This window comes from Sardina pilchardus, chromosome 17 (genome assembly GCF_963854185.1).
Source record: "Sardina pilchardus chromosome 17, fSarPil1.1, whole genome shotgun sequence".
NCBI classification, from domain to species: domain Eukaryota; kingdom Metazoa; phylum Chordata; class Actinopteri; order Clupeiformes; family Clupeidae; genus Sardina; species Sardina pilchardus.
The window spans coordinates 3,924,042-3,949,281 of record NC_085010.1 but is presented as its reverse complement, the minus strand read 5'-3'; the positions used below and the strand labels follow the sequence as shown (position 1 = coordinate 3,949,281).

Sequence of the window (25,240 nt, the reverse complement as noted above, 5' to 3'; positions counted from 1 at the left end):
TTTGGATTGGGAGCAGCCCACTGGTATATAGGCTGCTGATGGAGTATGCACCTGGTCAAAAATAAAGTTGCTTTAGGAGCCAAAGAGCCAAACATCACAGATTGCAGAAGCACTGAGCTAGAGGTTATGGCACCGCCTAAAAAGCCCAAACAGAGATTTATTTGGTCTCCAAGTAGTGAGCTTTCCCTCACCCTGTGGCGCTCACGAATCAATAATTGAACAGACCGAGGATAATAGCTTCTACACACACTGTGCTGTTTTGGAGCATGGCAGAACACCAGAGAAACTCATTTGGAGGTGAAAAAACCTCTGCTTGAATTGTGAAGGCCTCGTCCTTTTAAGGGTTCGACACGAGTGCACACACATTTCTATATGGGGCCCCTTGCATGTCTACATGCTCACACTTCTCAGGCATCTACTTGTTTCTCTTCTTCACACCTCATGTGTCTCCTGTCACTAAAGGGTGTGACCAATCTTTTGAGTTTGATGCACTGCCTCATATCACAATTCACACAGAGCGGCGTCCATATTGGTTTGGCCTGCCCCTCACCCCTGTGTAGATACCGCTGGCTGTCAGATGCATGGTGGACCTATTGTTCTGTTGAACTGTTTTACATTCTCTTAAGTCGCTTACAACCTGCAAACTGTTCAATGGTCAAGATTCTTTCGACTTAACATAGCAGCCTAAAGCCGTGAAAAGCTGTGAAAAGCCCTTCAACAGTCTCTCGACATTCACTGATATCATTTAGAGGAAGGGCAGCAAGAGACTAACACTAGATGCCGGTTAAAAAATCCAAATAAAATATCTAATTCGTAAGATAGATATTGAAGCCTTTAAATACCTTTCATATCAGTCTATAGTTTCATCACGCACAGTTTGATAATTTGAAAAATACCAGTATGTTCTCACTGCAGTCTGTGCCACAAGGTATGCGACCATGCATAACAAATGCACTATTCTCTGTAAAAGAAGTAAATGCATGTGTGTATGATATGATACTTATCATTCTGGAGTACCTACTCTCCTCCACTGTAAAATCTGTGAATAACCCCAAAGCAGTAACAGACAGCTCCTACACTCACAATCATCAATTCAGAACTTTCAGGTGTCAATCGAAACCTCCACAGACATCCTTGAATGTTTTGGTCTTTCGGGTAAAAATGTGCCAATCAACTCTTAAGTGTTGTTGCAGTCGAGTATTGATGTGTGCTTTAATTCTGTAATGAGGAATGAAGACCTATGTGTCACAAACAAATGTCCTTGATGAGCTTTAAAAGAGTTTGGAGAGGGATAGAACACAGAGGTGATGTAAGTGGAAAAGAATCCAAGGAGAGAGAGAGGGCCTCGTTATATTTCTCTTCTCTATTTCTTTACTTCACACCAACCTTGGCTGAGGAGTTGGGGGAGCAGGGCTACAGATTAATTTTTGACGACACGATCGATTGGAGAGATTTTTCCCCCCTCTCCTTCCCATTGCCATGACACAGACACCTCTAATTTGCGGCTTATCTCGCACTTATTGAGTTTTGAGCATTGTTAAATCATACCTTTCAGCACTTTAATTTTACCCCACGCCATCTTGACATTCTGCCCTGCGTACACAAGTATTTTACATTTCTCACTCCCTCACAATAAAAAAGCAGGAGAGAGCTCCACACAGGGTGATGAGAATCCCTCTCTCCATAATATGGTTTCTACCTCCCTCGCTACCTCTCTTTCATGGCTTAGTTGCTCCTATGAAATGCTGATGTGGATTATATCTCTTTCTCCCTCCACCCCCTCCCTCCATCCCCCAGGTCTTTCTTCTTCTTCTCTTCCCTGTGGCAATAGATCAGATTTCCTCCAGGGAAATCATTACTTGGCATCATTACCATTCCCAACACTTTTATCTACCTCTGCTTGTTTCCGCCCCTCATCACTTGATTAAGTTTAGGGAGGAGTACGGGGCAAAAAAACTTAAATGCTGACCCCAATAAATAGGTCTTGTGGGACTGCCTTCGATTAGATACCCTTAGGGTATGGCTGGGTACGTGTTGTCCGGTGGACTACAGCTCTCGTCTCTGGTAAGCACAGACAATGCTTCCACTGACGATGAAAAAAAAGAAGCTTTGTTACAGTAGGTGTGTGGACGAAGCACGGCAGATGTTCTTGTTCAGCCTCCTTTATTAGCGATGGAAATAAATGCTGTGGATTGCTGACGAGGCAGAAGTCGCTCATTTCACATACCCCTGTGTAGCATAAGGTAAAGCAAACTTTATGGAAAAAACACACACACAACCCATAAAGAGGATGAAATTTGAACATTATTAGAACATTGACTACATGGAGTAAAAACATCAGCTTGTGTACCCTGATGGGGTCAGCAAAGACCATGAGTACAGATCTAAACTACACGGGTCGGATCAGAACCAGTTATCTGTCCTGCAGGCACCTTTCCTTTGTAAACAAAGAAAAATGTGTAAATATTGGTCTCTCAAGTCTTATTAGGATATTTGAATTACAATAATGATGGACAATAAATAATGAACGTCTGCCTGTCTAAATTATATGTATGGAAACAAGGCTCCAGGCCCTGTCTGGTTATTCGTTTACAGAGAGCTGTTTGTGTTGAAGTCGTAAGCGACAAAAGATACCCATTTTCTACCCTTCTCTGTTTTCCTCTTCGCAGCCCACGTATCTGACCTGCAGTTGTTTGGGCCTGCGACGCACAGTGTGTGGGCGTGCTTTTCCAGCCCTAACGAAGGGTGCGAGGTCACCGAGCCTAGGCGGGAGAACAGACGTCTTTCATAAGCATTTCTAACATAAACACATCTGACCAAAAGACATAACAACAAAATAAACAAACACTCAGAGGAGACACAACAAATGGAATATTTTGTTGACTGTCTTCAGGTGTGAACCCTCGATAGCGTCCTTGTGGAATGCACGCATACAGTGTGGCCTCCGTGAAACGAGAGAAAAGAGTGTTTTAAATGAAAACTTTTGACGGCTGCTTCTTCATCTCACAGTGAAGCACTTTTCTCGAGGATAACCATGCAGCAAACACTGGTTTCTGCCTGCTGACTGACTCAGAGGAATAACAGCACAGAGCACAGCATGATGAACTACTAAACAATGAATGACAAAACAAAACCGTGGCAGGGGCTCTGGAGAACACGAACGCTTGATGCTGTGGCATGAGACCACATCCCCCAAACACACAAAGAGGTGTCTTGTCTTTGATGCCGGCCATACCCCACCTCTTGTTCTTTTTTCGTGTTTTCGTGCTAGCTCCCACTGATGCTATGTGGGAACCTCGTCAGGTATTATGGATGTCAGAGGCGTGACGGCCAGATCTAATTACCAGGCTTCACTGCTCTGTCCAGATCCCCATGTCAAAATGAATGGTGTGGATTGGCAGGGTCCGCTGGTCCTGGGTCTCTGGTGTGCCCATTAGGAGGCGGACTCAACAGCCTGATTAGTTCTACAGCCTCACGTCTGATGGAGGAGAAGCTGCAGGTCCACCTGAAGTTGTTATGGAGTGAAGGCAATGCTTACTAGTTAGGGCTCAAATGGTGAGGGTTACAACAAGGTCAGTGCTTTGGTGTCAATGGGATATGTGCAGAGTAAGAAAACCAAGTTTAATGATAGCTGTTGTTGAAGAGATGTAGGAATGTTATAAAAATGCAACAAAATATCTTTGGTCAGTTCTTCTTTAGAAGAATTTCATTTGAATTTCATTTGTTGATATCTATTGACCCTTTAAACAAAACGAAACCATTACGGATAAGAGACAAAATACACAGCTAAGTTTCTGATTACCAGGACATGCTGTGTACTGAGACTGGAGGAGTCACGCTTGCAGGATACAGCCCATCCTCCGAGGCTCATCATCCGGACGAGTTTACAGCCAGGGGTTGCTGCTGCATGGCTGTTTTATTGTTCGCCACTGTGATAATGAGCCCATCACCCAACCGTTGTATGGGAAGCACAGCCTCTCGCCTAAATCCACACGGGGAAGGCCGAGAGAGAAATAGAGAGAAAGAGAGAGAGAGAGAGAGAGAGAGAGAGAGAGAGAGAGAGAGAGAGAGATGGGTAGCTGCTGTGATGAGTGTCGTCCTCCAGCACAAACAATGCCATCGTTTAGCAGTGACAACCCTTATTCTTCTCTGATCACACATCTGCCCTATTTGATTTCTCACATCATGCTCTTCAAGGGCTGCAGTGCTGTGGCCCTCTCCCTCATTCCCTCTCCTGCGTTCGGCCCAGCTAAATAAGTCGTCTAAGGCACCGTATGATTTTCTGGTAGATGAGCTCAGTTGAGGCGGTAACTGGAGAAAATTGCCTTGAATCACCTAATATCTCTTTTTTCCCCTGCAAGGTCTCATGAAGGTCATTGGTGAGAATAATGTTCTCTGCACTCCCCCGTAGATGACAATCATCCTCCTAATTTGCCACAGAATGGTTTGTGTGAGGAAACAAAGTATAGTAAACACCTCCTTGTTCATCGTAACAGTGCTGACTGTGAAAAACAAACTAGCTTCCACTGATAAAATAACAGAGGTTAAATAACCACAAACCAGTTGGATGATAGTTGAAGATGATAGAGGAATCATGAGAACAGTACGACATCTAAGTCTGTACCAAATGTCACCACAACGATCAAATCATCCTCCAATTGTTTTCATGAATTTCACCATTTTCTTGGTACCATACACCACCACCGCATGGGAAAAAAGGTAGTGTGTGTTGTTATATTTATCCACAGTCTGAGAGGTTGTTATTCATGTTTTAACGGCAGCAGGAATGACAAATAGGGAGGTGATGCTTATTGTGTTCTCCACAGAAGCTGTGGTATGTGCACGCACAGCTGTCAGTGCAGGCCTCACTGCTCTACGAAGGGACCTGGCCCATGTGGTAGAGCTTAGAGCTCCACATCAAACGGAGAACTTCAGAGGAACGCGACTACAGTATCTCTACCCAATCCCATCTCACTGACTCATTTGCCTTGTACTATGTTAAGCAGAGCACATTACTGATAATAGTAGACAGACTTCTGAGATTTCTCAGTGCTGATAGTGCATTGTGATCTGCATTCTTTGAATAGCATGGCTGGGTTGTGTTCTTTACTGAACATACAGCAAATTGTTTCGATTCTTCCTCTGATGATCTGTCCTCATGAGCCAAATGGCTATGTTGATGGTTATTAATACTTTTGTCCAAAGCTACATACAAATAACAACAATACAATAGTTACATTTAACAGTAAACCATTCAAAAGTTGGTAGTACTACATTAAGGAAAATAACAATAATAAACAACAAAGTCAATTCAATCAATCTTAATGGACATAACTCAATACTATAATATACAAACCATAACGCATTCGAAACACTTCATCAGACATTATTCACAGATTTATTTACTTTAGAGACCATTCATTTATTTACTTTAGGCAACTCATTCCAGTAAAAAGGAACCACAGAGGAAAAGGAATTGGACCTACAGTAGCAGGAAAAGGTTGATGATTGGATTGATTGGCTATTGTTCTGAACAATGTGGAGGCAACTTTTAGTTTTTTTTAACTCAACTGAAAAGTGGGCTTTTGCTGTTATCCACTGATTGAACTCGACCTACAGTAACACACACAAGTGTTGAGAGGTACAGCAGGGACGGTCCAGTGCCACAGTTCTAAAGCTATCCTTGACGTTCATTATATTATTCTTTGCTTCTTCACTTTATAGCAGGTCTATTCTGGAGCGGCATGTCCGAGTTTATTGGCTTCACAAGTCGATAAACCGAGGGTGAACTGACCGCTGTTCATCAGTGAGGCCTGCCTTATCTTACAAGGGTGTTTTCCATTGGGTAACGCACACTAGAATCAGACCAACATAGGCCTACGAAACTCTATTATCCTCGCTATAAAGGGCTAATGACCCAACAACGGGAATACCTTTGCCAGGGCACCCATCTCCTCGAAAGGGCTGAAGGATAAGGAGTCATTAAAGCAGCGTTATCTGGTCCAGATAGCATTGGCATGTCTGCGAAGATCATTATTTTCGCCCCTGGAGCCGTTTGCGAAACGAGGGAGACGGGCCTGCGCGCAACCCAGCACTAACTCCAGGGTCAGTAGCTGCGCAGGGATGAAGCCGCTAACGATACACGGGCTGGCAGTTAATGTTTTTTCTAAATGCTCCTAATGACTATTTTGTGGGAGAACTTGGGTGATTTTTTTGTTGTTTTCCTTTTGTGCTTCGTCAGCTCGCAGTTGCTGTGGGGGACGTAGATGCAATGTTTCTCTTTTTTTCTCTTTCTCTATGTCTCTCTCGCTCTCTCTCGCCTCTCTTCATTTCTTTTTGTGTCAAGGAGTGATATTTAACAAACGCCCTTGTGAGTTGTGAGCGCATCGCATTACAACAAAGGGCTTCTCATGAAGCGCTCTTAACTGCATTGGATTCCCTTTGGATGATCCAGTGGTTTCCTCAAACGAGAGATTGGTCTCGAAGAAATAAAGGATAATGTTCAGCGAATTCAAATATTACAAATTATGGGGAGGTTGCCCAAGCAGAAAGACTGTCACATGTCAATTGCACTATCTTAGCTGGGACAGTAATAACTTCTGAAGCCTAATCAAATCACCTTTGAGTGAACCAGTCACATGCACAGTAGCATTCTCCACTCTCATCACATACAGTATGCCTCAGTATGGTTTTTCTTTTCAGCAAATGGAGGCGTAGGCTGTATTCCTCTTGCCTGCTCTAGATTATGTCACCCGCAATAATAGGAACCTCTTACTCGTGGAAAGAAACTGATGGTCAGTTCAAAGACATATGATTCAATTAGGCACAATCTCAAACAATTACAGTGTAATGACATGATGTAGGCGACTAAGGCAGGACTTTCTTCCAATTTAGTTCCCGCTGAATTGGTTCCAGGGGCTTTGCTTCTGAAGCCATCCATTGAAAGTCTTAACAGCTTGAGTCTAATCAAAGTTATTTTTCTCCCAGTGTGTTTCAGGCTAAAGAAATTCAATTAGTTTAATTGGCCTGCTTATTGTGTGGTATAATGTAATGTAAGCACTGCTGTTGTCAAACTTCACAGGATACTTTAAACTGTCTCGCTAATTAGAGGGAGAACTTTAATCTCTGCGCTTTTCTTCTGTGCTGAGGAGGATTTTCAAACGCTTTCCCAGTATTCTTTCAAACTACAAAATGGTTCAGATCTTCAGAGGGTCGAACCCCGATCTGAGAACTCTAATAAAATCAGAGTCTTGCATAGGGGAACTATGAATCAATACCATATGCTGGCATCAAATACTATCTGCACTATTGCATTATAAAAACAGTTAACCAGTTAATGCATTTTATCATCTTCCCTCGGCAGGTGGCATAAGAATGGTATTGTTTGGCATTTTAAAACGCCCTCTTGCATTTCTTTATAAAAGCCAGAGGAGAGTGTTTTTTGGAGAAGAGATGACAACAAAATGGCTGACAACATGATTGCACTTACGATCAATCATATTGCAAGGACTGAACCATGGTCTGATGGTTGGGGTAATGGACTGGTGAACAGAGGGGTTTCTGGTGGCTGGTTTGCATCTACTTTTATGCCCTTGAGCAAGGCACTTAACCCAAATTGCTTCAGTAAACATGGTGCCATAGAAATGGATGACACTCCATGCAAAGCTGAACGGCTTCTCCATTGACAGCTGCTGGCCTGGCCGAGGCAAGGACAGTATAGAATGAGGAATGCACACACCATTAACACAATAAAACTGTATTACATTTGTGCTTAAAATGATTACAATACAGTATGTACAAGCGTTGCTCTAAAATAACATCTCATGCTGAATGACACATAAAAAGAAATCATTATACAACAGCAAGCAAAAAGGAATATTTTCTTTATGTACAACCATGATTTACAAATCAGTTCATATTCCTATCATTTCTTCTGTTCTGTACCCTCAGGGTTGAAGCGCTTAATCGTTGCCTGTTGTCACCAGTGTGGTGCTCTGCTGATGCCTACAGGTGCCACAGTAGCCAGCTCTTTCTCAAGTTGGCCAGCTGACTTGTGTCAACAACAAAATGGCATCCCACAGGAAAGGTGACCTCTCGAGCGAGCCAGGGATTTAAGGTGACATTTACGCCTCCAGAACATGTGACCAGCGGTGTCTTAAGGCAACCACACTGGCATTTTGCTTGACAAATGTGGCCTGAGCGCCGTAAGAGACATGGACGAAAGTGAGAACAGAAAAGGTACAATACAACACTCATGTCAACATGTGTCGTCAGTGATTGATCAGTGATTGAATTCAAGTATAAACACATTGGGAGTGAGGCCTTAGAGGACTAAGTGATCACTGAAAGCATATTAAATAAATACATTGTACAAAACGAGTTCTCCACCCACACTTCCTCTCCACAGCCCTCCCACCTCTGCCATCACCAACCTGCTGTTAAGGGACACACTTCAACTCTTCTCTCTCACACACACACACACACACACACACACACACACACACACACACACACACACACACACACAGGCCATTTATTAACTTAAAGGCAGACAAAGCTTACTGAAAATGTTCATTTGTTGCACTAGAATGGTACTGATCAGATTTATGAGTCCAGCCTGCGCTGGGGATCCGTAAAGACAAGTCTCAAGAAAGTTAAATACTGTGTTTCAGTGACGGCAGCAGGTTAGTAGGCATTGCCATTGCGAGGGGAAAAGACAGAGAGAAAAATAAACCCATTCAACCTGAGATCTTATGTTGACCTGGCACCCTGCTTGCAAATGTTTTTCTTTTTTTTTTTTATTTCAGCCATTTACATTGATTGTTTTTTTTACTTGAGGGTCCTCAGTCCAGGAAAGAAATGGGAATTTTTCGCGATTGCGGTGATATGGAGCGGAGAGTCTGGTGGCCTTTTCGAGGGGGTTGGCTGATGGGGGCTGGCTGTCTCCATAAGGCTTGTGTTGGTGACAGGAGGGAGGCAGCATCTTCATGAAAGAGCAAAACGTTCACTATCGACTGTCACATTAGAAAGGGGCGCTCCCCCCTCCCCACGGAAAAAGAAACCTTCAGAGTCTATGGCTATTCTGTACACGGGGCGGCCGCGGAGGCCTTCTGCTGGGTATGTACACGTGGTGATGAGCGCTGGAGAGGAATTTAGTGCTTTTGGCATCTGATTGCAGGTGCTCCGGTAGTCAGTTTTCTTTTCACGTCGGATTCAGCCCCCCCCGCACCGTCCGGTCCCTCTGGCGGTCAGGAGGGGTCAGCGGACTTGGGGCGCGTAGCCCTCCTTCATCAGCCCCTCCTCGTAGTCGGTCTGGCACAGGATCATGTTGTTCTTCAGAAAGAATTTATCTCCCACACAAAACCTAGAAGACAAGAGCAGAAGAAAACAGCGCTGTTTACATAACATCAAACCGCTGGCAGCGCTACCGAGCAACCGCTTGACCCCCCCTCACCAGCCAGCAACTAAAGCAGCTTCATCGGCTTTGGAGTGTGATATTCACAGATGCTGAGGAGAGCTAACGATGAATCTCCTTCGCCCCATTAGTATGGGAGCTGGCCCTGACCTGAAGCAGCATTGTGCTCCACTGTATGTAGACACGGCGTATCTCCAGTGTGAATCACACGAGCGCCGCGCTTCTCCACACCTGCAGTGGTTTCATAAATAAATCCCACACACCACAGTCCCAGACGTTTCTTTTTTCCAGAATGGGCCAAAGTCGCACTTGACCTTTTTGGAGTGAAGATTATGTCGGATGAGGAGAGACAGAGCGAGAGAGAGACAGAGAGAGAGGGAGAGAGAGAGAGAGAGAGAGAGAGAGAGAGAGAGAGAGGCACAGTGAGGGAGAGAAAGAGAAGCTTGGAGGAAGAGAGCACATGGGGGGAGGTGGGGGGGAGAGAGAGAGAGAGAGAGAGAGAGAGAGAGAGAGAGAGAGAGAGAGAGAGAGAGAGAGAGAGGGAGAGAGAGAGATAGAGCTCCTTTGGCATCGTGAGCCGTCCTGAGGGCCGCTTATCTTGCTCACAGCAAGAGTTCGACAAGGTCGGAGTGTGAGCAAGCGCCTGTGTTTACCGGCACGGCTGGCTGGTGTTTGACTTAGCCTCCCTCCCTGAGCCCGGCTCTGGGCGCGGGGCTCTGGCCGAGGGGCCGGTTGGGGGCGGTGGTGGTGGTGGGGGTGTGGGGTGTAGCGTCTGCCCAGCTCCAGCTCCTACAGCCACGGCTACCTGCCACTACGGGGCTGAGCTCAGCTCAGCATTAGGAGCCTATTATTCCTCACAGCAGGGGGCTCCCGCCGATGCCTCCTCTACGCCTCTACTCAAACAGTAGGCAACACCTGATTAGCACAATTTAAGAGTACACAGTTAGCGGGATTAGGAAATGCAGAGCGCAAATGAAATGGTCCGATCTTTATGGCCTGTGTTGAATGCGCTGCTCGGCAATAACCAGGCGGTGACTCTGAAGGAGCCCTAGAGTTTTATATAACCTTTTCTCAACTTTTGTCCCTGCCACTGAAAACTTGTACGGCTTGTTTTGTTGTCAGAAAGCCTATGGTTAGGCCACTGCTATTACAAAGGATCAAGTAGCAACAAGTAATATGCATCCATTGTGCTTGTTGACAGAGTGATTAACACAAAGGCGAGGTGTGCTTAATGTAATGGTGTCATCCGCTCCAATAAAAATGTCCTGTTTAAATGACACATTCTTCCTAGGAATCCATTAGTGTCTGTCTTGGGTGACACTGTGGCCCACTCCTCCTCCACACAACCTCGTCCCTCCTTTCTCTCTCTCTCTCTCCCTCTCTCTCTCCCTCTCACTGCTTAACCGCTACTATATTTATTTACGGAGGTTTTTTTCTCTCTTTTTGCTCCCTTTCCCCTCGTCGCCCCCCTCTCACTCCCCATTTCAAATTGTTTCTGCTTGGTGAAATGTCAACAGCATATGTGACATCTGTGTGCCAATTATGACAAGGATATTACATTTGGCCCATCAGAGATAAACGGAACAACTGCCCTTGTGCTGCCCTTCGCCTCTCACTTTATCCAATTAGAGCTCCACACCAACCGCTGTCAGCATTAGGTAGATGGGCCGCTCACATTTACCTGCAGTCACATTTGCTTTTCTTCTAACCTGATAACTGACTTCATTTTTAAAAGAATCATTTACACAAATAAAATCTATTTTTAAAAGTGACAATATATCAGGGGAACATATTCAAAAGCCCATCTTTAATTAATATACTGGGTGATGTGAAATAGGCCTAGCAGAAAAAGATCTAGTGATTCAGACAAGGCAGAAGTGGATCATTTCCCATACAAATTGAGATGCAACAAAGTTAAAGTAGCCAATTTGCAGTGCTAACTTTCCCCACGGCGCCAATGCTTTCTAGTAAATCCGCAATTATAAAGTCTCATGACTAGTTCTGTGTGAAGGCCAGACTAAAGCCAAGTGGAGCACACCAGAAAAAAAACGAATCAATGTTATGTTGCGGACTTGTGCTCAGAAGCCAAGACACATTAAATGTTCGGACGCCAGTTAGGCTTCCAAACGCAGCCCCAGCTCTGTTGTCGCCGGGCTGGCCAGAGCAGAGCCTGGAAAGAGCGGCGCCTCGTCCCCTTATCACCGCTGACCTCCCCTGCCCTGTCACCCAGCTCGGGCCCCTGGTGTCCTGCAGGCCTCTCGGGGGAGCCTGCGGAGAGCACCGTCCCCCCGGCTCATCAGGCAGAAATTGGGCCAGGAGTGGCTGGATGATGAGGCCAGGGAGGAGGACAGGCCCATCGATTAGCTGTCTCCGCGGGCCTGATCTGTGGCTAACGGCTGGCTGAAATCTCATCCCTTCCCTTCCACACCACCCCCTCCCCCTTACAATCACACAAACACACACACACACACACACACACACACACACACACAGACACACACACACACACACACACACACTCACACACTCCCTCCCTTCGCTTCCTTGTCCCCCTCCCAGGGAAATAACACTGACGCAGGTAAGGGGGGATTTATAACGGAATCACTAGTTTAAGGTCAAACTGCAGACATGGGCAGTCAAACACTGCAATAGGAATTCAGGGGGGTATATGGTAAAAAAACAATAGGAGTCTGCATGCCAGCGTATAAAAAACTGCCTGGAACAAGTTATTTCCGATCATAAATTTGACAGACCTAGCAGGTCTGACCAAAATCAGATTGGCTAATGTAGCATCAACCAGCCTGTCTTGTGATGCTATTGCAAAAGCTAATCAACTGGACACTACAAATGATAACATCACTGATCACATTAGTAAAAGCAAGAATACAGCCTCAAATGTCTAATCTCCCACCAGGATAGTCATGGAGAGAGCTAACCGAAAACAGCCCAACACCAGGGAACCATTCCAGCTCAGTGCAACTCTTGGATGAAATCAGGCTTGCCTCATTGTTGGCCTCAACTGTAGTGCTGTGTGGGCTGAACGGTCTAATAAAGCAACTCAAAATGAGATGATGGTCGTGTGTGTGTGTGTGTGTGTGTGTACGTGTGTGTGTGTGTGTACTGTATGTGTGAGTAGGAGGCTGGGGCATTTTTGTGCTTTGCGTACAAACTTGATTGTAGCAATTTAACCTTCAAACAGTGACACTAGCTGCAGCTGACCGTGGGGAGTGGTGCGTAATTACACTTGCTGACCCCTGGTGACCCCCCTTGGCTGCTACGTTCATCAAGCTTCCCAGTTTTCAACTAATGTTTCACAAAAAAAAAAAAATAACAAGCACCGTTCAGTGGTGTACACTGCTTCATGCAAGACTCAAGTTGCCCTGGCGGTTGGCAGAGCAATAGAAATGAGATGAAAGCCCTTCCATGGGTGGAGAAATCTGACTTATCTGACATTAACATCTAACTTTTAGTGCATCTCCTCAGATTCGAGTGAGACCTCACAAAAAAAGAGAAAAAATCAAATGATTCATCTTAAAACAGCAGTTGTGATGTACGCCAGAAAAGGCAAGCAGCCATTCAGATCCGGCACTGTGCCTAATTCCTACTGCTCCACTACTATGGAATATCAGATGACTAATCGTCAGGCAGCTGACAGGATCTGCCTGTCCTTACTGATATTTATCCAAGTGGATCAGAGAGCAGATGTGCGCTCGTACGGGTGTGCGGCAGCACAAGAATCGCTGTGACGGACCTGTCACCACGTGCTGCGAGTCCCACATCCTTTATTTCGGAGGGGGAAAAAAAAACGTTTGTTAAAAAAAAAAATCTGTGCGGCTCTCGCAAAGCGAGCGCGACAACAAAGCTGCTCAGACAATTCGGGTGGCTCGTGTGTCGGCCGAGATAATGTCTCGTCACTTTGTTGACAAATGAATTTGCTCGTGGTCAGATGACAGGGAGAGGCGAGATTTGCATATCGCACTGTAGATGCCACGGCTCTCCTGTGTCGTGTTGTGACAGTGGAGAACTGATTCACCTAGTGCTCCCAAAGCTGGCACACATCATCAATTCACAGGCCTCCGCCAGGACCTGCACGAGGTGCTCTCATACTCCCCTTCCGTCTCTTCATTTCTCTTTATTCCTCTGCCATCACTTTCTCTCCCCTTTCTCTCTCTCCCTCTCTCTCTCTCTCCTTTGATCCCTCTTTCTGTTCTTATCGCTCTCCTTCACTTTCTCGCAAGCCCACTCTCTCATGTCTGTGCATTTGTTCAGGCTTGGAGGCAATAAGATACGGAGGTCTGTTAAGGACATTCAGCACAAGCATTACTCCTCAGAAATCTCCCAAGGTGTCAAGGAATAAAATCGAAAACAACAACAACAAAAAAACGCCTAAAATCTAGCCAGGCTAAATCTGAGAAACCGCTACAATTAAGGCGGTTGCCGTGCCATAAATCTTCGCTTGGGCCTCTAGAAGAATTGTGATGGGCAAGTGAGCGACATCAGGAGGCCATGGTGAGAGCGTGCGAACTGCACCGATGTCAATTTTATTAAACAGTTGATCGGCTGGCCTAATGCGAAAAGAAAGGTTTGCCCGCGCTTAAATGGGTTTTTAATGCCGTGGAGCGGAGTTGGCTGGCCCGCGCCGCGCTGATGAAGATTAGCTGACTTCTTGCATTAGGTGAGCCTGTCTGGTGCGGCCGGGAGGAGTGGCAAGACAATAACCGCGCGCTAATTGTGCGTAACCAGACCGTGTGATCGACTCCAGTTCCGCACAGCGCTTCCCAGCTCTTTTGGCCGGGTTTAACTATGCATGTGTGTGTTTGTACGTATGTACTGTATGTATGTGTGTGTGTTGACAGAGCTTGCTGCAAAATAGGACTTTGAGCACAGAGCAGTACAACGCTGGTCTCTCAGCAGGCCATGTGTTCAGAAATTCAAAAACAGCACTCGATCTCCTGACAAAAATCACATGTTCTCACCTGGCTGTGAAAACCAATTAGATGCTATTTAAAAATCTCCTACATGCAGCTTGTCGGGCCTATTAAAGCTTGGTTTCAGGGAAAGACAAAGAGTGATTATTTGCTCTTAATGAACATATGTGCAGCTCATTCCATCTTAGCCAAGTCCCAAATTGTGTTCACTGCAAGCCCCCCTCTCTGGCCATTTCTCCAGTACTCTCTCTCTCTCTCTCTCCCTCCTTCCCTCCCTCTCTCCCTCTCTCTCTGGGTGTATGTATGTGGGGATGAGGCCCGGGCCTGGGCCGGCGACTCACCTCTGATTACAGAGCTGGCAGGCGAAGCAGTCCAGGTGGTAGACATTCTCCTTCGCTCGCATCACCATCTCGAAGGCCGGGATGAGCTTGCTGCAAGCCGCGCAGTTCCCCGTCACGCCAAACAACCTGTGCAGAGAGACCACAGAGAGCAACAACCCTCTACGTTAGAGTGAGAGAAAAAAAACACACAACACAACCCACACAAACAAAAAAAGAGTTTTCACATCAAGTAAAACGCGGCCAGGCTTGACAGTGCAGAGTAAGACATGAATGAGCCATCCTCCGAGGGGAAAAGAATTAAGGCTGGTTTTGAGAGGCTGATCCAAGAGTGGCTCATAGTTAGATGATATCAAGGACAGGGCCCTTAACTGACACTAGTCACGTCTGCCATGTGAGTGTGTGCCACAGACATGGACTTGATAAGGTTGTGTTGTGGAACTGGAGCGCCACTGGCCCCATGCCCAGGGAGCGACCCTATTATTTCAGCTTTCAGGGCATTAGTGTGAGGATTCATTAGGGATTCATGGCTACAGCTCCACTGTGACCTAGACTGAGTATTATGGGGGGGAAATATCTGATAACGAAATCATACAACAAAATAACCTATTAGGCCGACTTCTTGAGGCACTTTTAGCCATCGTTGTTAAAATGATAAAACTGCATGCCACTCTCGGAGTCTGTGAGAGATCCCAATCTGATAAATGATCTCAGGGCCCAGGATATGCAGGGTTGTTTATTAACCTTCACAAAGTATGTTTCCCACAGGCCACAAAAGCAGATAAATTGTACCCTCATGTAGACCTAGAGAATTAAGGGCTACTGTCAACACACCTTGAGACAATGAAGGATATCTCCCGTAGCATTGGAGGCAGCAGGGAGAGCAGGGTGGAAAGCAGTTCTGATCTGATGGATCTGCGCTGATTTAATTAAAGGAATTATGCCTTTCCCTTTGAGCTGTCTAAATATAGATACATTTGTGTTATCTTCTCTTTGCTCTCTCTGCGCAAATGTACATTGCCTAAAGGGCTCCACATGAAATAGATGAAATGATGACAGAGGTTTTTTTGAGAGGCTTGCAATTGATCTAAAATATTTTAAAATGAATAAAAATGAGGATGGTAGATTTAAGATGAGATAATAACCAAGCAGTAGCTTTTATTTATTTATTTATTTATGTTGCACTCTATGACTGAGACACAAAGCAAGAGTGTTTGCCGTATTCGTGCACATTTGTCTGCAGAAGGGGAGGGGGGGCTTTCCATTTCCTTGCCACAAAAGTCTAAGTTGTGCTAAGCGCTTCTGCTGATAAATGATGGAGGATATGTGCGTGAAGAGTGATGCTTAAAGGTTTTCTCTTGTCAAGTCGAATCAAAATAGTGCTCTATTTTGCCTTCCCCGCTATCTCTATGCATCCTTTCCGAGTCTCTTGCAAATTTAAAGCAGCCTACACCTTTGAATGGGACTGTCACGCTATTTTGCTTTGTATAACCGAGGACAAAGGTCTGCACTTCTCACAAAGTACCCGAGCTATCGACTGTGTTCAACCATTCACGGATGGCTTCAGTACCCCAATAGTTTCTTGCATTAAGAAACCCAGAAATATCAGAAATAGTGCCAAGAAATGTGCTTGGCTTGCAATAGAGTATTGTGGAGTGTCTTCAGTCACTATACCACATATAGATGTTAGACTTTAAAAAACAGATACCATTACATAAAGTTAAGGTGCAAACTCTGTGGTTGCTTTGGCACAGACTACATTTACCTGTGCAGTGTTTTGGATATTGGAGCATGTCTTTAGCAACATGAAAACCTATTGTAGGCTGTGTGGTTTAAAAAAGTCAAAAGCGGAAGACCCATGAGTTCCCACAGCTCAGATTCCAACTCTTGCCTTTTTCTCTTCCTCATGTTGTCTGCATAATTCATCCAGTATAGTCCTGAGCTGCTTTAACCAGCACTTTAAATGATTAAAGGAATCTCTGAACCTGCCCTGGCTGAGGGGAACAATACATACATTGCATTTCTCAAATCAAACATTCTGTTTAGAGCATCCGACACACAGACACACAGAGAGGCAGGGGTGTTGGGAGTGCCGGGGCTAATAATAGACATCAAACATTCATCCCCACTGAACTGAGAGCCGCGGCAGCAGCCACCCCTTTTACTTGTGTGGCTGTGCGGCAAACGCGCCTTCAAAACTCCCAACAACAACCGAGCATTCCCAGAAACTCCTGAGCCTCACCCTGCAGGGGGTGGGGGGGAGTGGGGGGTGGAAGCCGGTGAGGGGGGTGGAGGCAGCGGAGGTGGAGGTGGAGGGGGAGATGGATGGAGCCTACCTGCCACTCGTCTCTCACCGCTCCGTCAGCTTGACGCCACAGCCGCTAATGGCTCTCAAGGGAGGTGGCAAATTAAGCGTAGTTGGCTCGTAATGAATTCAAAGGCACACTTTGGAACACAGCCTCTGCTGGAGACACCAGAACCCTTCTGCGCGCGCACACACTCACACACACACACACACACACACAAACCCAAGGCTCCTTTTCCACTCCGCAGTGGGTTTCAGTGGAGATGATCATGATTGGAATACACAGGAAGAGGATAGACAGAGCAGAGATGGCTGAGCCTCTGTGAGAGGGTTGCGAATATCGGACAGGCTCCAGGCCTTCGAGGTCTAGCTCCGAATCAAAAAGAGAATAGTGGATGTACTGCACAGTCCTAACGTACACCAAAATCCATAGCTGACACTCTAACATGTATATTTGAAGAGTGCGAGAATGCAACATTAAATTAAAATTCCTGTCAGCTTGAATCAGTGTTTGAAAGAGAATGCCAAATCATAGCAGTACCTTATTTGAGACAAAGACATTCCCGAAGAATTACAGTATCATTCGGCTCAATGGTACCTATTTGATGAGAGAAAAACAGACACCAATTAAATTATTCCACAAGGCTTTAGCCCAGTGGTCGCTAGAAGTGTCTCTGCCTCACAGCAAGACTGTAATCATTAAATGGTGTCCCAGTGGAAAATGCACAGGCACTGTCACCTCAGTGCACCCACTGAGCAGCACAATCTATGTAATTTACTCTGTATCAGACTGAACCATGTGAACACCACAGCCTCCGCTCTGCTGCAACGTAAACAAGAGACTGTGCTTTTTGGTCCTGCGACGCTGTAGACTTAAAGCCACAATGCGTGGTCGTAGGCATGAGCGGCACGTTGAGAAATTAGGGATGCCTGTCTAATGTGACAGCCTACACATGGCGTACCCATCGGCACAGAGCGCGCTCTTTATTTGACATGAAACAACAAAGGATCGGCGCTATTTCTGTGCATCCGGGTCCACTCCCAGGCTCATTCGTCTGAGCAGGTATTCCCGAGAGCATCAAGGGCAACAAATTAAGCGCTACTTTGTTCCAGGGACTTATTTCATTTTTCCCCCCCCCAACTTTTTTTCTCGGACAGGGGTCCGGGGGAAGAAAAGGGAGAGAAGGATAACACTGCCACCTCAAGAGCCATTTGAAATTCTGACAGCGGTTTCCTTCTCCCCCCTCTCCGCGCCGCGCCACGCCCCCTCCCCCCTCTCCGCCACCCCTGCGACTTCAATTGCTCTGGCCTCGGCGTGCATTCATCAGCTGCCGAATTAGAATTTGTTTCCTCACAAACCATTGATCATCGGCCTATTACCAGCCAAATGACAGTTAATTACCCACTACATTAACCACCGGGACCCGGGGACCGGCTCCCCGTGCCATCAGTCAACATGATGAATGTGGCAAGTTCAGTAATGCACGGCCGTTCCCTCGTCCGCCTGCCACGCTGAGAGCAACCCCTGGATCTCACTTCCCCGGCACCCGGGGAAAATCTATGGCAATCTGCATAATTACAGGCTCAGGGTTAATAACAGACAAATGATTTGTTGCGTCTGAAACAGGGGCTTTCGGCGGGAACACGACGCGCCGTGTCCAGTGGCTCTGAAAAGCGAGCGGACAGCGGGGTGGACACTGGGGAAGTTTGGTCAACTTAAGGGAAAAGTGCGGGTGGAGGTGGGAAGGGAGAGGGTGGACGTTAGCCAAGCCGTGGGGCTGCTGACGGGTGGGGGTGGGGGTGGGGTAGTGCTGGCACATGTAATCAGACTCGTACACTTTTTTCAATTTGGGGGCCTCCTGCATGTGTGATTTTCGGAGATTAAACAACTCTCACAGCAAAATTATTTCAATTACTACGGGCGTGACCTGGGAATTGTCCGTTGGATAAGATTTTCCTCCATGAGTGCCTCGCCTTGCCTGGCTGCTGGCTCTATCAGTTCTAATCTGCACCTGGACTCTGATATCCTAATGATGAATTATGGCCTCCACTCGGCGCGAGGGCCGGGCGCGCAGAAACATTCGAGTGAACTGTCAGTCGCCCGCGACCGCCGCAGATAACTGAGCTAATTAAATCTAAGACAATGCATATGATTACAACACATGAACAGTTGCGCTCTCTTTCACTTTTACTCCTTCCCTCAGTCACTCACTCATTCTCTCTCTCTCACGCTCTCTCTATCATTCTTCAGTCCTGGTGAAAAGGATCTCCCATCACCAGACTGCATGTGAACACGTGCCTCAAATAATAACTTTTTTATCATCAGATGTTGTGAACATGAGGGTTTCTATCGGGGTAATTTTTGTAAACAACTGCCAACGAACATGGCTGCTTTTGACAATGACAGCATTATCTCCTTGAAAACAGCTATACTAATAAAAGATAAGGAGCTAAATTGAAGTCACTGACTTATGCACAGCAGCGAGCAGATTCTGCGGCTTTCTCTTAAGGCTATATGGAGTATCATTACGGACGACGGAAGAATAGATCACGCTCTAAGAGCCCATGAATACAGACAAAATGACAAAGATGAGTCAGGAACAGATTATGCTACTCTTTCCACTGAAAAACACAGGACGGGAAAATAATTATGCCCTCCCTTAACACAAGCACCAGACAAAAAAAGGGGGATGGAAGACCTTTCAGAGACAAAATTTGGCAGGGCTGTGCGGGGATTTGGAGGGCATTTTGAAGAGGGTGTAATGAAAGTTTTCAGCCCCCGCCGGGGCCAGATGTGCACTCCGATAGGCACTTCTTGGTGCCAACCCACCTGCAATCGCAAGCTGGGTGCCAGGGTGTGCCACGCTAGCCCTGCAATTATCTGCACCAAACATGCACGGTCCCACGAGTCACTGCTCTTCACAGCTAATTAAGCTAATCTCCACTGGAGGGTACCATCCAAAAAACATAATGTGTCCAGGCGACTGAACTCACAACCATTTAGTTCAAATGGAAATGCCGCCGTTCTGAGCTGGAGCTGCACACATGGAGACAAAATGGTGGCGGTAAAAACAGTGGGGCGCCTGCTTTCTAAAGGGAGAAACTGAAAGAGCGTTTGGTTGGGCAAACGCGACGAGATGCTGCAGCTGCCTGCTGAAATGTGCTCACACTGGATGTGTTGATGCTCCAGGCTTTATCAGAGAACAAGACAATCTAGACCTTTATGTAATAATCAACAGGTCAAGCACAGTAATTGATTGGCTCTTGGAATATGCAATGGCGGGGGGCTGAAGATTCAGTGGTAAACAGATAAAAATGGGTCGCCTCTTATCGTGGCTAAAGCACTAAAATTCATCTGAAGCACTGACGTGAGGTCCTGATGGCTTTTCATTCAGCTGCTGCAAATCTTGAGTAGCATTACATTTCTTGTGCTTCAGTGAAGGAAAACAATGCCACTCTACCCTTGACCCAACCACAGCAAGTGTGACCTCTCCATCAGGATAATTTAGCGCGGGAGAAAAATAGAGGATTAAGTATTTGCAACCCTACTTCAGATTCGATCGATGGTGATTACAGGTGCCCATTTTGACCCCTCCGCGTTTTCAGATTACATGTGAAAAGCCCAATTTAATTACAGGAAGTCAAGAACGCACACATTTGCAAGATTGGGCATTATTGGCGAGGTAATTGCCAGACGTGTGAAGTGAATTGTAGTGTAGGGAGGTTAATGGTGGCCAAGCTTTTTCCAAGCACAACATAGCAATTACAGAATGCCTTTAGAGCTTTTAACATCTACGCACCATCTCATTACTCTGAAAACAGGGCTGGGAGAGGACATCACATTTCTTTGTTTTGTGGAGTTCTTTTAGGGGAAGGATGAGACATAAATTTCTGTCAAAAGAACAAAAAGTAGCTTTTATGTGTAATGTGGTGATGCATTCGCCTAGCAGTACTAAGAGTACAGCAAGAAAATAACAGTGATAACAGCACAGCACTGTAAAAAGCCCAAGACACGGCAGTGGTTTGGAAACACTCATGCCTGTGGTCTTGTTTTCATATGGATTCCACTTAAATTGAAACATTTTTTCCATTGCTAATGTATCCTGAAGTGTTAACTGTGCTGTAAAATGTCATTTCCCCATCACTCCATCATGGCAACAGGAATGCTATTGAGGACAGGAGTCTATCCATGGTACACACACAGCACACATTTCCTACAACATGCCTCTTTATATTCCCCTGGACTAAATGACAGGCTGTTACCTTACAAGATCCTGATGCATTCTAAATAGCCATGCTGTTGAAATGAGCACACTGCCTGGGGGCTATCAATTCAGCATTCATGTTGGAGAAGCTGCCAATTTCTATACTATTTCATGCTACTTTAAGCTAAAGTGAACTCAAACCTGACTGTGAGAAGCCATAGGCGGGGAAGTGCTGGAGAAAACCCAGCCATGGGGCCTCACTGCACATGCACCGAGGGCTAGCAACTTCCAGAAGTCTCCGGGAAGACAAAGAAGTCTCCATGGTACTTCATTTGCAGATCTCATCTTTAAAGCGAACTTCAAAACCCATACCTGATTAACTCCCTTCGCTTTCATAAAAATGAATTAGAGAATTAAGAAATACTTAATGAAGGATTTTAATTAGGCGGAATCCTAAATGGCACCCTGCATTCGGCTGCAGGGCTGTTTTTGTGGACATAATGATTGAAATGCTTTAATCACTGATAAAGTAAAGATTGAGATTTTTAAAAAAGGAGAATTCCCTCTGGTGCTGAATTGAAAATCCACCCAGAAAGTAATTAGAGGAATGAACTCTTGATCAATATGTTTTTTCCTCTTCCTCTTATGAATCAAATTAATTATACGCTCTCTTCCATATCAAAAAGCTTTCACTGCTCTGTGCCCAGTAAATATGGGATATCACAGTAATGTATTAAAGCTAGCACTACCTACACTTCCTGCGGGTGTAATGACTTGTTATTGTTCAGACGGGTGGTCGCGAGAAAAATCAGACAAAATGATCTCACTAACCAAGCCTTACAGTGGAAGAGTCCCTAATGAATGAACCAAGAGCAGCCAATTATGAGAACATACAAAAGAAGTGGATCTAATCAAATCCAAATGTGCAAGTGTGAAGAAAAGGCCCTGCAACCAGACCAGTGCAACAACTCTGTTATTCATCTGAGAAGACATTCCAGAGTTTCTATGTATTAGCTCAATTAATCTTTATGTCTTTCATGGCTTTAAATGAACATGTATTCTCACTAATTAAAATCTGAATCATACTGTATCGTCTATATGTGCTAAATGTTCTTTTCCTCCTATATCACAGTATATCTATACATACCCCTACTGAGAGAGCCACTCATATAACCTACAGCACTGGAACATGGGGTGAATATTGTGTTTCATAACGTTCAGTCAGTCTTCCTACTGTATGTAGCCGTAGGTGTCTTGTATAGTTCCAGATGGGAACAAAGAAATGACCGCTAATAAAACAAGATGATTCGTACATTAATTGTACACATTGTATAGGCTGTATTTGGAAGAATAAGAAACCAATACTGCCAATAAGGAACAAATGCCTGTTCTTTCACCTCCACGTCTTCATACTCCTAATCAACTACGCTTACAGAAATTCTCTAATTAGACACTAGTTAAACAGTTTAGCTCCCTTGGTGTGCTACTAGCTCTGAAGAAGCCAAGAAGTGAAATTATGTCGTCTTGGCTGAGTTTTTGCATTCTGCGCACATGACGAAATCTGAATAATTTCGATGTAAGGAAGAACGCATTTCTGCAGCTGTGGCTATCTTCATATTTGTGCGTGTGCAGTATTTCGTAATGCAGGACAGACCGTGGAAACCTTGACCAGCACATTAGAGCATTCTAAAACCTAAAAATAAATGAGATGGAGGGATGGAAATGTAATGGTCTGCCGATGAGCATCTCTCCCTGTTTTCCTTCTTAACCGAAGTCGGTTTACTGAATGTTGTCTCTCTCAGCAGCACCAAAGCAACCAATCAATCAGCGCTGGCCTTTTGCATGAAAAAGGGGGAAATTGTGTTGGTGCGCCTCATCCGGCTCTCTCTCAGTGCAGCCTGTAGATGATTGATCAGGGCTTCCTTAATGCGGAGGAGCTGGGCTGAGAAATCACCAGGCCTGACGTGCACAGACGGCTGGAGCTTTGACGTGAATGCCGACGATCCCTTTGATTGCCTCTTTAGCATTTCAGAGAGATTAAAAGAGTATGGAAAAGTGTCGGAGATTCTGCACAATCAATGCTGCAGCTTTAGCGGCCGGCCCTGCCTTCTCTCTCAATCTCTCACTCTCACTCGCTTGCTCTTCTCTCATGCGAGCCCAGTGCCCTCACACACACACACACACACATGCATGCACATAAACACAGCGCACAGACACATACAAACACATTACATAAAGCAAAATACACACAGACACAAACACATAAGCACACATCCAGACAGTCAGAGATGCTCAAACATAGAGAGGAGAGAGAGTGTGTGAGAGAGAGAGAGGGAGAGAGAGAGAGAAGGAGAGAGAGATATCCATCCAGGCACTATACCGAACTAATCCCATGGCCTCATTTTCCTGGGCTGAGGAGATTTAATGAAGGGACCAGGCATGAGTTTGGGTGTACATTGATTACTTCCAGCCCTCCTAACCCCTCTCACTTCACATCCTGAATTATAGATTTGATGGCAGCCGAATAATAGGACCTCCAATAGATCCCAACCTGAGTCTCCATGCATTTCCCATGCATCTGACAATCCGTTTTATATGGGCCTCAGCAGGCTTCCTTCAGAACAATGGCATCTAATTTAATAACTTCAGAGCGAGGAGCACAGATGGTTTTGCCGGCTTGTTTATATATTTTTTTCTGAATGGCAGACATTACAGTATTTTGATGTGGATTTAACAAACTGTCTGTTTTGTCTGGGCCAGCTCTCTTGACAGTAGATAAATAGTCATTCAGGAGAGTCTTACCTGGCAGTTGACAGGCTCATTGTCAGGTGTGGCTTAATAAACTTGTTAATTTCTTGGGTGAGACTGACTGACTTGTTTGTTAGTGTGCCTGGGCCAAGGGCAAAGCCGACACATCTCATTTGCATGTGCCTCTTTTCTTGGGTTTCCTCATGAATAAATCAGGGCGGTAAAATGGCCGCATTTACATCTCATTTTACACAGACGCAGCACAAGCACCGCAGCCGCCGACTCGGCTTTGTGACGCAATCAAGTGTTTTTCTTTTTCATTATTATTTCCTTAGACCATTAAAGTCATGATAAAATGGCATCTTTTCTAATGCATTTAAATGATGTATTGAGAATGAAATAATATGTGCTTATGTGTTGCCAGGCGACTTCAAGCCAATCTCGGCTGTCATTGATAGGGCGGTCAGAAATGTCTTTCGAGCAGCTGTGCTGTTACAGTACATTTGCGTGAGTGTGTGGCGAGAGGTCTTACATATACATACTCTTCAAAACACATCAGAAATAGCCCATAAGAATTTGATGATCTGAGCGATCTCTCTGGCTGACACTCTGCAACGGCCTTCCAGAGAGGAGGCTGTGTGGGGAGATGGGGAGCATGCAGTGGTGTCTAGCAGTTCCGCTAGGCCGCACACTAATTGAGAAGTCGCTCAGGGACTGAGTGGCGGGGGGCTTCGCTGCACTGCGTAACCTATCCAAATCCAGCCTCCATAAACGGCCCTGACATTGACCAATTGCCATCTGGACCCCCCCCCCACCACCCCAACCCCATCCTCTAGCCCCAGCACTCCCCCCCGCCCCTCACTTGCCCCCATCCCCACCCCATTCCCCTCTACCCTGAGTGGGTGGGGTGGGGGGGTGGCTCCTGCCTACACATCCCATACACCCCCACTTCATCTCCATAAGGGCCTCATTAGGCTTACGGGTGTGACGGAGGACCTATGTCCCGCCCTCCCCTCCTCACATGGTAGCCCCGACTAATTGCCGGTGAGTGGGGCTGACGGCCGCGCGCCGGCCCTGATGAAGTGCGGGGAGCTGCCAGTCACACGCGGAGACAAAGAGCGGCGGGCCTGATTGATGGGCGCTGGAGCACGCGGTAGGCCTCGTTAGGGCTGGGGGCCTGAACATGACTACTGCATACATAATGGCACACCAGTCACCGGCACCAGCGCTGGCAAACTTCCTCATCAAATTCAGGCCACACTGTCATTGTCATTTTCTTTCCTTCTATGTATTCTGGACAT

The 25,240-nt window shown here is 45.8% G+C and overlaps 1 protein-coding gene across 4 annotated transcripts in view; it reads right to left on the bottom strand.

Annotated features, from left to right (window-relative positions):
- Nucleotides 1-7,753: 7,753 nt before the first annotated feature.
- The window catches only part of lmo3 (LIM domain only 3), a 34,386-nt gene continuing 16,899 nt past the window's right edge, over nt 7,754-25,240 (bottom strand). For all 4 annotated transcript variants that reach the window (XM_062518114.1, XM_062518112.1, XM_062518115.1 and 1 more), the window contains 2 exons: nt 14,685-14,810; nt 7,754-9,364 (listed from right to left, as the gene is read on the bottom strand). In XM_062518114.1, coding sequence (XP_062374098.1) covers nt 9,259-9,364; nt 14,685-14,810 — 232 coding nt within the window. In that variant the 3' untranslated portion in view covers nt 7,754-9,258. The remainder of the gene's footprint in view (nt 9,365-14,684; nt 14,811-25,240) is intronic.